This window comes from Tachyglossus aculeatus, chromosome 16, assembly GCF_015852505.1.
Source record: "Tachyglossus aculeatus isolate mTacAcu1 chromosome 16, mTacAcu1.pri, whole genome shotgun sequence".
NCBI lineage: Eukaryota > Metazoa > Chordata > Mammalia > Monotremata > Tachyglossidae > Tachyglossus > Tachyglossus aculeatus.
In genome coordinates, this window is record NC_052081.1 from 10812644 (window position 1) to 10826249 (window position 13606).

Sequence of the window (13606 nt, forward strand, 5' to 3'; positions counted from 1 at the left end):
CAGAGGATTGTTCTTTTTGTCCTAATGAATCAAAATTGCTGAGCCATTTGGCATGACTAGTGGCCTGGCATATATCCAGTTGGGCACACTGATTCTCAACATGTCTCTGGCTGAAAACCCTGGAACCTGAGCCATTTTGTAGAGCCACCTTAGAGGGGAAGAAGGGCCAGCCCGTGGGGATTGCTCCAATCCCAGGCTGGCCTTTTGGGGCCCTGCAGACCCCTGGGGAAGGCTTGGTTATTCTTTAAGGATGAATGAATGCTTATCTTCTGAATTGAAGCCATGCCTGGCTTGTGGTCCCTAGAGTAGAAGCAGAGATGTGTTTGTCCCTTCATCAGAGCCACAAGGTTCAGCTCTGTATAACATGGTGCTCAGGGACATCTTCAGTCAGCCCTCTTACAGTTGAATGTTTATTGACTGCACATGGGAAGCTGAGCCCTAAATACCATGTGGGGAGGGGAGTGGGCCTTTTCAGACAGGGCAGTCCAAATCCCCAATCTGCTTGAAGGACTGCATTGATTTTCTCCTTTATGTGGATGCCTGGGCTCTTAATAATGATAATAATGATAGTATTTGTTAAGCACTTACTGTATGCCAAGCACTAAGTGCCTGTGCAGATGCAAGATAATCAGGTTTGTCCTTTGTGGGTCTCACACTCTTAATCCCCACTTTACAGATGAAGTAACTGAGGCACAGAGAATGAAGCAACTTGCCCAAAGTCACACAGCTGACTGTGAGCCCACTGTTGGGTAGGGACTGTCTCTATATGTTGCCAACATGTACTTCCCAAGCGCTTAGTACAGTGCTCTGCACACAGTAAGCGCTCAATAAATACGATTGATGATGATGGCGGAGCCGGGATGAGAACCCACAACCTCTGACTTCCAAGCCGTGCTCTTCCCACTAAGCCGCGCTGCTCCTCTGAAGGTACCTAAGGTGAGATGGAAGAGCGAGACAAGTTTCTCTCCTGCCAGCTGGGCCCCTTGCAGTGCTCCCAAGGGGATCTGGAAGCTGTTGCCCCTTCCCTCTACACCTTATTGTCACCTTCCCTTAACAACAGTGTGCCCCGGGTTGAAATGGTCAGTGTAATTGTGTCCAGATTGTTTGTTTATGGCATTTAAGCACTTACTATTTGCTAGGCACCTTACTAAGCCCTGGGTAGTTACGAGCTAACCAGGCTGGATGCAGCCCAAGTCCCTCATGGGTCTCACAGCCTTAAAGCCCACTGTACAAGTGAGGAAACTGAGGCACAGGGAAGTGAAGTGACTTGCCCAAGGTCACACAGCAGACAAGAGGTGGAGCTGGGATTAGAACCCAGGTCCTTCTGACTCGCAGGGCCCGGGCTCTATCCAGTAGGTCCTGCTACTACCCTTCCAAAATGCTGCAACATGCCAGCATCGGGAAACGTCTCTTCCAGTCAGTCAGGAGTATTGAGTGCTTACACACCCTTGAGGGATCCCTGCCCTCAAGGAGCTTACAGCATTTACTGTATCCAACCCAATTTGCTTGTTACAAACCCAGTGCATAATACAGTGCCTAACTCTTAGTAAGTGCTTAACAAAGACCATCATTTTGAGAAGGAGCATGCCTTAGTAGAAAGATCACCCGCTTAGGAGTCAGAGGTTGTGGGTTCTAATCCTGGCTCCGCCACGAGTCAGCTGTGTGACTTTGAGCAAGGCACTTAACTACTCTGTGCCTCAGTTACCTCATCTGTAAAATAGGGATTTAAGACTGTAAGCCCCACCTGATTATCTTGCATCAACGTTAGCGCTCAGAACAGTGCTTGGCACATAGTAAGCACTTAACAATTACCGTCATTATTATGATTATTAATAATAATAATTGTTTCTGATCCTGCATTTAGTTCAAATCCACCTGCCGAAGAGTTGCTTTTGGTATTGGTCACTGGCTGACTACTCATCACCTGGAATGGCGGTGTCCAGGTTTTTGTGAACTCGGAGTAAGTCAGCGAGTGGGGCTAGAAGTGAATTCCAAAAGGTAGGAAAGACAGAGAAAGGAGAAAGAAAAAGTCATAGAAGGGAAAAGTCGGAAAGAAGGCAATCAGAGGAACAAGGAGGAGAAAAAGAGGAGGATGGTGAGAGGGCAGAGAAAGTAGACTCATTCATGCTCAGGCACATACACAGAAAATGCGTACTTCCATCTCATGAGGGCTCACCTCCACTTCTGTTGCTTGAAGCAGTGTGATTCAGTGGAAAGAGCCCGGGCTTTGGAGTCAGAGGTCATGGGTTCAAACCCCGGCTCCGCCGACTGTCAGCTGTGTGACTTTGGGCAAGTCACTTAACTTCTCTGAGCCTCAGTTACCTCATCTGGAAAATGGGGATTGACTGTGAGCCCCCCGTGGGACAACCTGATCACCTTGTAACCTCCCCAGTGCTTAGAACAGTGCTTTGCACATAGTAAGCGCTTAATAAATGCCATCATCATTATTCATCATTGTTGTTATTATTATTATTATTATTATTATTATTATTATTATTATTCTGCCACACAGGCCCTGCTAACTGAACTCTTGGCACCACCCCCAGTACTTGGAGTACAGGAGGGCCCAGGTAGTGGTGGGGAGGTCCATCGGTGGGGCCTGAGTTACTGCATCATCATCATCAATCGTATTTATTAAGCGCTTACTATGTGCAGAGCACTGTACTAAGCACTTGGGAAGTACAAATTGGCAACATATAGAGACAGTCCCTACCCAACAGTGGGCTCACAGTCTACTGCATGGCCCAGGCAGGGATGGCAGCCACTGTGGCTGCCCCCTGGCCCAGCTATGCCAGCACTGTGCAGCCTATTCTTGTGGCGGGAGTTTCTGGTATGGCCAGTTTTCATCACCAAAGCCGAGGGTTTCTTTCCTGCCACTCAGCCACAAGGAAGACCCTTATTGGATTCCTCTTTAGTTCTTCCAGGTGGTGTCAAACTCAGGATGCCTGGTTCCCTTTCCTTCACCTGAGTAGTAGTGGTGATGATTTGTTCATAACGTTCCCTAGTCTCTCACTGTTAACCCTGTGTCCAGAGGCATGCATTAAGACTTGGCTTGACTGTGTGCTCCCCTCCTTCCCCCCAGCCAATTCTCTGCAGGCTGCTTTTTCTCCAAATGCCGAGGTGATGGTAGACTGCCGGTGCCTGAAATCAGACGACGGTCCTCACTAAATGATGATTTCTCAATGCAAACAGCTCTTTACCTCATCAGACACCCAGCCCCCTTAGGATTGCTGGCAGAGAAGAGGTGATGTTGTTCTCAGTCACTCATACTCATTCTCTTTCCAAGAATATGACTAATGCCCTCAGGGCCTGGTAACCTAGAAATTGATGCACAGTATTCCCGTCCCACCTCCCCCAGCCCTCCGCTGTATCTGGATTTTGGTCCAAATCTAATGGCTCATTAGTTCATCTAAGGGCAGCTTGGCTTAAAGTGCAGGGCTCCTGTGGCTCAGAGAGAGGCCCTCAGACCCCAGGACACCATAAGTGGGGAAGGAAGAATGATAAGTAATGAGGAAGAAGTGTAGAAGAGGAAACAGGGGAGCTTGAAGCTATTTGTGAGGAGAAGCAGAAAAGAGGCCCGGACCCGAAGTATTAGCAGCATGACCTACTGCAAGGAGCTTGGGCCTGAGAGCCAGGAGACCTGGGTTCTAATCCCAGCACTAACACTTGCCTGCTGTGTGATCTTAAGCAAGTCACCTAACTTCTCTGTGCCTGTTACCCTATTTGAAAAATAAGTATCCCTCCCCCTTAGATTGTGAGCCCCAAGTGGAACAAGGGATTGTTCCTGACTGACATGTACTGTATCTACCCCAGTGCTCAGTACAGTGCTTGCCATAGTCGGTGTTTAGCAAAACTATTATTATTGTTGGAAGGGTAAAGCAATTAGGTTAGTCCAGTTATTGTAGAAATACTTGAAACCTTGGATGGAGTTTTACCCCAGGATCAGGGTCCTGCATTATCAGAGAGGTGATGAAGTCTTTACTTGCCACTATAAAAGGCATTCAAGGCTCTGGTCTCTTGGTAGTTGCTGCCTAGAGCAGGCTGGATAAAACATGGTAGGCTTTAAAAGGAAAAGGGGAAACTTACATCCAAGAATCAAAGGAGAGAGAGGCCAAATATAGCCAGAACCCAGAAGCTAGAGTGGCAGGAAACTACTTAAGAATCATGGTTTAATGAAGAGGAGTCCAGATTAAGAGTCAGGATACTTAAATGATTCCCTCTAGACTGTAAACTCGTTGTGATCAGGGAATGTATCTGTTATGTTGTTGTGTTGTACTTGCCCAAGCACTTAGCATAGTGCCCTGCACATAGTAAGTGTTCAATAAATATGATTGATTCATTTAGGGTCTGTTCTTAGCTCCTGTTTTCATTCATTCATTCATGATACTAGTCAGGCTCTCTGATAGTCTTAGGAATCTGCAAAGAATTTTTTTTTTAATCTGGAAGGGGAGAACATTAGGGCAACTAAATAATATTTGGTTTATTGCCCAGAACTTTTAGTAATTTTCAAGGAATGTCATACCTGAGAGAGTTGCTAGCTGCCTTTCCTGTCTGTTTTAGACTTCCAGGTAGTGTTAGCTACTGTGTTCAGCGTGGCTCAGTGGAAAGAGCCCGGGCTTTGGAGTCAGAGGTCATGGGTTCAAATCCTGACTCCACCAGTTGTCAGCTGTGTGACTTTGGGCAAGTCACTTAACTTCTCTGTGCCTCAGTTACCTCATCTGTAAAATGGGGATTAAGACTGTGAGCCCAACATGGGACAACCTGATCGCCTTGTATCCCCCCAGTGCTTAGAAAAGTGCTTTGCACATAGTAAGCGCTTAAGAAATACATTTTTTAAAAAATGGCCTTTCCAATAAATGTGACTGACTGGGTGACCTTGGTTAGAATAAGTACATCACCCAGTCTGAGAGGAGCACAGAAATGACCACTAGATCTGGGGAGATCTAGGGGGCTTGAGACAGGTTGGTGGGAAGAGCATAAAAGACATCTCAGGAGTAGGGTTTGAATATTTCCTAACTACATTGGAGAAATCCAATTCCATGCCTCTGCCGTGAAATTTTTAGGTATGAGTGTAATGTGTTACACCCATTCCCATCCCAGCAGACATTGCCCCATGTTTATTCAGATTCAGTTTCAGGGATCTGACTGGCATGACAAAGCCAGCAGGTATTGATGGAGATTTAATAAATTGTGCAAATGGTGGAATGGGTTGGAAACCAGATGGTCTACTTTATGCAGCTGCCTTGTCCCCTTCATTCCATTGGGCTGCCTCTGTCACTTCTTAATGTTCCTTCAAAATTATTGTTGTATTTTTTTTACCTTTGGATGAAGAACTTGAAGTAATTTCAGATAGCATGGAAAATTCATTTCTTATTATCTATTTAATCCAAATATTAAGAATGCATTCTTAATATACGCAATCTTAGAAATCATGGACAAATGAAACATGGGGCAATTTGGCTGGATTGTAGAGTAACAACAGAGAGTGTAGAAAAAGAACCGAACAGTTATTTTGGTTTCACCCTTAGCCCACATTCTCTCATATAGTTAACCCTGTGTTGGAGGTTTGTTTTGATTTAAAACATCAACTATCCAGCCTTTAGGGCAGTAGAGCTTTGGGACCAGAGAAAGACTGGAGAAGATCAAACAAGCCACATTCAGGGACCCGCTGTCGTAGTTTTGAAACAGAGTCAGGTTCTTTGCAGCTCACCATGCCCATTTGCAACTGTCATGTTCTCCCTGACAAGGTTGTCCACCGGCACTGTGGGCCCCTGGGGAGGGGAATTGGGAGGAGGTTGGGGAGGAAGAATCACTTACTGGTGCAGCAATAGTTCTGCTCTTTGGACTACTCCTCCTGCCATTGTTCTGAAACTAAGCCTCTGAGCTGATTGGTACCAGGAGTCAATTTGGTCCTGGACTGAGCTACTCTGCTGCTTGTGTGGTGTGGGACCCAGCACATTTGCCCCCATTTGTCCTATCCTAGGGACGACCCTACTCCTGGGCATAGAGGGGACCAACCACTTCTCCCACTCTTTTGACCGCAATTCCAATACCCCATCACCCTCACACTCCAACAATCGGTCACTTAGCCACCCTCTCCACACTGATGCTACCAATCAATCTGCACATCAGGCAGAAACTCCTCACCCTGGGCTTCAAGGCTGTCCATCCCCTCGCCCCCTCCTACCTCACCTCCCTTCTCTCCTTCTCCAGCCCAGCCCACACCCTCCGCTCCTCCGCCGCTAATCTCCTCACCGTACCTCGTTCTCTCCTGTCCCGCCATCGACCCCCGGCCCACGTCATCCCCCGGGCCTGGAATGCCCTCCCTCTGCCCATCCACCAAGCTAGCTCTCTTCCTCCCTTCAAGGCCCGGCTGAGAGCTCACCTCCTCCAGGAGGCCTTCCCAGACTGAGCCCCTTCCTTCCTCTCCCCCCTCGTCCCCCTCTCCATCCCCCCGTCTTACCTCCTTCCCTTCCCCACAGCACCTGTATATATGTATATATGGTTGTACATATTTATTACTCTATTTATTTATTTATTTTACTTGTACATATCTATCCTATTAATTTTATTTTGTTCGTATGTTTGGTTTTGTTCTCTGTCTCCCCCTTTTAGACTGTGAGCCCACTGCTGGGTAGGGACTGTCTCTATATGTTGCCAATTTGTACTTCCCAAGTGCTTAGTACAGTGCTCTGCACATAGTAAGCGCTCAATAAATACGATTGATGGTGATGATGATGATGCCCCCTCCCCAGCCCTTCCTTCCCTCCTCCTTCCTTCTCTCCCTTTCTCTTCCCCTCTCCACGTCCCTTCCTCTCAACTCCTCTCTCTCTTTCCCCCCATCCCCACAATTTGTTCCAGTCAGGGTATATGAGCCACTGCCTGGAGGGAAAAGGCAAGAGGGTCACTTAGCTGCCTCTTTCTCCACACTGCTACCGTGTTCTGTCAATACATAATTGGCCAAGACTTGATGGAATGGGGTGAAATTGAGATCAGCCAGTGCTTGGGTCCCACTCAATTAACTTGTGCTCCTGAGGGGACTGGGGGCATGGAGTTGGGCGGAGGACTGTTAATTATATGTGATTGGGCCAGCTGCTCCTGGTATTTCTTGCCAACATTATCGGGAGTAATGAGATAAACCCAGCTGTGATGGAGTTGAAGTTAAGTGGGCTGCAAGAACAGAAGCCCATCTAGATCAGTGTTGTGCCCTAGGCTAGGCCAGCATAATGGCTTCAGGGCATCAACCCTCTCTGTGCCTGTTACCTCCTCTGTACAATGGGGATGAACACTGTGAGCCCCATGTGGGACATGGCTGTTGTCCAATGTGATTACCTTGTATCTCCCTCAGTGCTTAGAACAGTGCTTGGTTCATAGTAAGTGATACTAATAAATACCATTTTTTAAAAACCCTCCTGAGGGTTGATCCTGCAGCACTTTCTCCCAACGAGAACTCTGTTTCTTCTTCCCCAATTTGTCTGCCATGACACCTCAAAAATGGGCCTGAAAGGTCACCTCCCTCTCACCCCATAGGCTTTTGCTTAGGTCCCACCTACTTTCTAACTTCTGAAAGTCTTACCAGCTCCCCAGGAGTGTCACTCCCTCTCCCTTCACCGAGCTCTCTATTCTCCCCTGAAAAGCGTACACGCTGAAAAGCATGACCTTTTTTAGGCGTTTGCCCAAACCACTTCAGTATATGGCCAGCTTTAGGGATCTACTTTAAAAGCCCATGTCTGTTAACCTTAAAATTATGAGGTATTGTCATGCCTCTGAAGAGATTTCCGCGGGTGGTGAAGGTGGACATAGCATCTCAGGAGAGAAGAAAAAGAAGTTTATCATGGGAGAAGGAAAAAAGAATCCCATTCACACATCGGGAGAAGGAAAAAAGAATCCCATTCACACATCTAGCTCCACTCCAGGTCATAACTCATGATCAGTGATGAATCCCTCCCTGATATTCACCCTCAGATAAATACCACACGGTTTGGTCTTCATATTTGACCTTTACTGAGTCATATCAATGGTAGATGCAGCCCAGTATTCTCTCTCTGTTAGTGGCTACAGGATGCTGGAAGGAGCCGTATGTTAGTTTCCTCCCTGAGGGATACACCAGAGTTCATTCATCATACTCGGCCAGAAGTCACCATTCCAAAAGTAGAGGAGGATCTGGAGTGCTGACCAGACCAGGTGTTCCACTCATGCAGACAGAGGCCCAGGCTCTGAGCCATAATGTGACTATTCTGGCACCCCTGACTTAGTGTGTTGCTGCACCAGGGACCTGATATGCACTTGAGATCAGAATGTCGTTTTGGCTAGTACTATCCCAAGAAGGATTCCCCTACCGCTGCTTCTGTCCACATCCCCAGGTGGGCCAAAGTGGAGTAGCTTGATATCCGAGGAGTTCTGTGAAGTGAAGACAACACTGGAGCTTCAGAAACCCTAAGACTGTTCCAGTCCTTCAACATCTCAGGAGCCTAGAGCCCATGTCCATGGAGAGAAATCTCTGTAAACCTGCTAAGGCCTTTTGCTTTTTCTTACTTCCACTTCTGCCTCTTTTCTGTTTTTCTCCCTCACTGTTGGGCTTTCTCATTTTTTTTTAGGGACACATGCTCTTGGCAAAGAAGTTTGTCCAGTTGCTGCCCTTGCCTGTAATACAGTGACCCTAATCCAGCAGTTTTCAGTGTAAGTATCCAGCTCAGGTCTGTGACATGCGGGAGCCTCCCACCTCCAAGCCCAGGCTGGAAAAGCAGGGCTCTCCCTACCTACTATTCTGCCAGGAGTGGACAAGACTCCTATGTGATCTGGTCAGCCTTTTCTTGAAAAGTATTGACCATCATGGGAAGCGGAGAGGGGGCTGCCCTTTAAACTCATCCGAAAGTATTTGCTAGAGGAAGCCCCTTTTCCCTTCACGCTTAATCCACTTTCAGTACTGCCACATGGAAGACTTGCTGTAACTCTCATAGTTAATGTCGGCCTGGCTGGAGTGAGGTCTCCTTGGCTCGCAACGGCCTGACGGAAGGGAACTCATTTGGTTTGTAGCCCCCTGGTAGTGGATCCGAAGTCTAATCGGTGAACTAGAAATGGGTTGAATTTGTCTCACACACCTTCCTCCCTTTCCCTTGCAGGTCCAACGCACCCTTCATTGAACGTGAGTATCCTTGTTCACTTTGATCACCGGAATCCTCTCGGTCCTTCTTGCTGACTTCCTTTTCTGCTTGGCACTGTTGGTCCTGGGGAGTGATGATTTAGGTGTTTCTGAAATTGGCAGCATTAAATCCTCCATGAACGTCTGACACTAATATGTTTTGTTGTCTGTCTCTCCCTTCTGGACTGTGAGCCGGCTGTTGGGTAGGGACCGTCTCTAAATGTTGCCAACTTGTCCTTCCCAAGCGCTTAGTACAGTGCTCTGCACACAGTAAGCGCTCAATAAATACGATTGATTGATTAGTACAGTGCTCTGTCCATAGTAAGTGGTCAATAAATACGATTGAATGAATGAATTTTGTTAATACGTTTTGTTTTGTTCTCTGTCTCCCCCTTCTAGACTGTGAGCCCACTGTTGGGTAGGGACCGTCTCTAGATGTTGCCAACTTGTCCTTCCCTAGCGCTTAGTGCAGTGCTCTGCACACAGTAAGCGCTCAATAAATGCGACTGAATAAATGAATTTTGTTAATACGTTTTGTTTTGTTCTCTGTCTCCCCCTTCTAGACTGTGAGCCCACTGTTGGGTAGGGACCGTCTCTAGATGTTGCCAACTTGTCCTTCCCAAGCGCTTAGTCCAGTGCTCTGCACACAGTAAGCGCTCAATAAATACGATTGAACGAATGAATGAATTTTGTTAATATGTTTTGTTGTCTGTCTCCCCCTTCTAGACAGTGAGCCCGCTGTTGGGTAGGGACCGTCTCTCTATGTTGCCAACTTGTCCTACCCAAGCACTCAGTACAGTGCTCTGCACACAGTAAGCGCTCAATAAATACGATTGATTGATTGACACTGTAGTAGGTCAGACCCTTATTACCCAGTGACCCAGTTGCTTTCGCCTTTGCAATGAACTTTGTAGTGTCAGTGGATTGGGGGGATCCAAGGCCATTGAAACCTGGTTGGGCAAGCTTGTTGTACCTCGACTTTTTCCTCTTCCTGGAGAGCTGAGCTCCCGTTTGTTTTCTTTCCCCGGGTCCTAGGGGAGAACTGAGGGACTATTTAGAACTTATTCGGTCCGGACCTAGACCTCTCCTCTGCTGAGGTGAGCAGAGGAACAGAGTTAGCCTCATTCTGCATGGCCTAGTGGATAGAGCACTCACCTGGGGGTCAGAAGGTAATGGGCTCTATTCCCAGCTCTGCCACTTGTCTACTGTGTGACCTTGGTCAAGTCACTTCACTTCTCTGTGCCTCAGTTATCTCATCTGTAAAATGGGGATTGAGGCTGTGAGCCCCACGTGGGACGGGGACCCTATCCAACCTGATTTGCTTGTATTCACCCCAGTGCTTCGTACGGTACCTGGCACATAGTAAGTGCTTAACAAATGCCATTATTATTGTCAGTCAGGAAGTCGGTGGTTAGTATAATGGCTTAGCCCTGAACTATTTCCTGGGAGTAGGCCTGTATATATGTTTGTACATATTTATTACTCTATTTATTTTACTGTACATATCTATTCTATTTATTTTATTTTGTTAGTATGTTTGGTTTTGTTCTCTGTCTCCCCCTTTTAGACTCCGAGCCCACTGTTGGGTAAGGACTATCTCTATATGTTGCCAACTTGTACTTCCCAAGCGCTTAGTACAGTGCTGTGCACACAGTAAGCGCTCAATAAATACGATTGATCGATTGATTGGGAGGTTTCAAAGAAAACACTAAATAAGATGCTTAGCAATCATGAGCGCCATTCAAAAAGGCAGCACCCAAGTTGGGAGTATGTTGACCCAGGGAGTGACTATTTCAGGGACAGCAGTGGTGTTTCCCCTCCCCAGAACAAGTTCAGGACTGAGGGAGCAAAAAAGTCTCTGTTTTATTGGGTCAGTGAGTCAGTCAATTGAATTTTTTGAGTGCTTACTGTATGTAGGGCGTTGTACTAAGCAGTTGGGAGAGTACAATATAACAGTAATCAGACACATTCCCTGCCCACAGCAAGCTTACCGTCTAGAGGGGGAGACCAGCATTAATGTAAGTAGAATTGGGTCCAGGCTTTGGGAGCTCCCAGAAAGTTTGGGGCAGGGTGGGGGCATGATTCAAGCGCTTAGTACAGTGCTCTGCACATAGTAAGCGCTCAATAAATACGATTGATTGATTGATGATCCGATCTTCTCTGGCCCTGAGTTGGCTGGGGGCAGTGCCAACTGGGTAGGGCTGGCTCTACCGTACAGTTCGAGAACAATTGCCTGTAGCAGGGTGGGGCATCTGCCTTTTCTCATTTCAACTCCCACTTCTCATTCATGGTTCAACTGCCTTCTGCATCACTACCTTTAATTTAGAGTGCCAAAATGTCGTGAGCTGACCCTCAGGCTGCGAGTCCTAGTTCAGTATGAAGTGGCTGTTGCACAACACTCCTCTTGAAACTGACCCCCTATTTCATGTGCTCTTGAAGTGGAGAATGTCTCAAGAGTATCGGGCAGTTATTAACTCTTTTCTGGGGATCCCACTGGGCCATCTCCAGGATTATACATGTGGGAACAAGGGACTTCTTTATTTAAATGGTATTGGTTAAGCTCTTTCTATGTGCCAGGCACTTACTAAGTGCTGGGGTGGATGCAAGTTAATCAGGTTGGGCGCAGTCCCTGTCCCACACAGGGTTCACAGTCTTAGTTCCCATTTTATAGCTGAGGTAACTGAGGCACAGAGAAGTTAAGTGACTTGCCCAAAGACACACAGCAGATAAGTGGCAGAGCAGGGATTAGAACCTAGATCCTCTGACTCTCAGGCCCAAGCTCTTTCCACTTGGATCAATCTTGTGGTTTAACCTTGGGTTAAAACTAAGCTGCTGTCTGCCGAAGAACCACTGAGTACACTGCGTTGTGGGATGCATGTTATCATCCCATCCCTTCAACTAGGTATGAGGCGAGCTACCTCCACTTGAGCCACAGAACTAGATGAGGGCCTAGGAAAGGCAGAGGAGAAGCCGTGACTTATTTACTTATTCTACTGTTACATCCTTGTCTAACCACTTCAGTGCCAGAGGATGTCCCTCTCTTCTTGTTTAGTTTCCCCCCCTCTCGTGATTTTTTTTTCCTGTTAGAGGATGTGGCAACCTGCCTCCAGGGAGACAATTAATGAGCATCCTGTTGTACAACACCAGACCACAGTATGCTGTCATCTGCCTTTCAGATTACCTTTTGAGTTTAATTTCAGGGAGTGGCAAGAGGGGGACTCAGGCAATCCAGATGTCCTATGGCCATGTCATACTTTCAAGGAGAAAGGTGGGAAAAAGGAGAGAGAAAGTGTAATCCCTCCACGTCTCCATCTACAGAGATGGGGGATGTGAGCCAAAGCAGGAGAGTGCTGTCTCTATGGAACTTTTTACTTTCTGACAGCCTGTTTAGAATGGTTTAGACTCAGTCCTACCTAGAGGCAGGAGAATGAAGGCCCCTCCAGGCCTTAGCTTTTTTTAACGGTATTTGTTAAGCGCTTTTTGCCAGGCACTGATTCTTTAATTTTACCTTTGAGTTTCCTCTGAAATGTTTCCTTACCTGCCCGGAGATATGCCAGCTGGTGGAAGGAGGTAGATTCCACACAGATTTGTGACTCAGAGCTGCAAGTTGCATTCCTGCCCTTATAGCGCTGGCCCTGGGGGTGCTTTGAACCTCTCTGGGACCTAGAGAATCAAAGCCCCTAGACCCTGGGAGGAGGCACATGATCAATTAGAACTGGTCACGTACACAGCCCCAGATGTGGGGCTACAAATAAGATACTGCTGGCCTATTGATATGGTTCCTGATACAATTCCTATCTTTTTCTAGTGGAGTCTGGGGCAGGGAGGTCATGAGTGAAGCTTCCCTAACAACTGAACTTCCTAAATAAGGCTCCCAAGGGGATAACCCAAGTACTTCTACTTTTCAGAGTTTGATGGAGAATCGGGCGGATGACAGCGGGAACTGTTGTAATCACCGGCGGAATCCTTGCGACCGTGATCCTGCTCTGCATCATTGCTGTCCTCTGCTACTGTAGGCTCCAGGTCAGTGCCATCATGGGGACTGGATCCAGAGAGTGTCAGCCTACTATGGGCAAGCCCTTTCCCTCAGTTGGGGACAGCTGTTTTGACTATTAAGTTTCAGTGTCGGGTTGGGTGGCGATCGAGGGGAAGAGTAGTATAAAGAGTGCTATTCAGTTAGTAGCCTGTGCTGCAGGATCATTGCTTTGTGGCCACTCCAGTTTTAGGAGTGAGGGGCAGGGCAGTTGCATCGCTTGCTGGGTTTCTCTGGTCTTTTACCAGTTGCTCAGGAAGGTCTCTCTCTTTGCTGTGCAAACACACTTCCAATGTACTTCCATTATTAATTATGTGTTCCTTCCTGGGCCTACTGGAAGCTTGGGGACTGAGTGTTGGGCTTTCCATAAGGCAAAACCTTGAGTCAAAATAGAAAATGAGAATGAGTTTTGTCAGTAAGCTCTGCAAACC

The 13606-nt window shown here is 47.2% G+C and overlaps 1 protein-coding gene across 1 annotated transcript in view; it reads left to right on the forward strand.

Moving 5' to 3' along the window:
- Nucleotides 1-13606, forward strand: part of FAM163A (family with sequence similarity 163 member A) — a 36490-nt gene that overhangs the window by 20675 nt on the left and 2209 nt on the right. Inside the window, exons 2-4 of the mRNA XM_038758118.1 lie at nt 8598-8679; nt 9123-9145; nt 13051-13165. Of these exons, the coding sequence (XP_038614046.1) occupies nt 13073-13165 (93 nt within the window). The 5' untranslated portion in view covers nt 8598-8679; nt 9123-9145; nt 13051-13072. The remainder of the gene's footprint in view (nt 1-8597; nt 8680-9122; nt 9146-13050; nt 13166-13606) is intronic.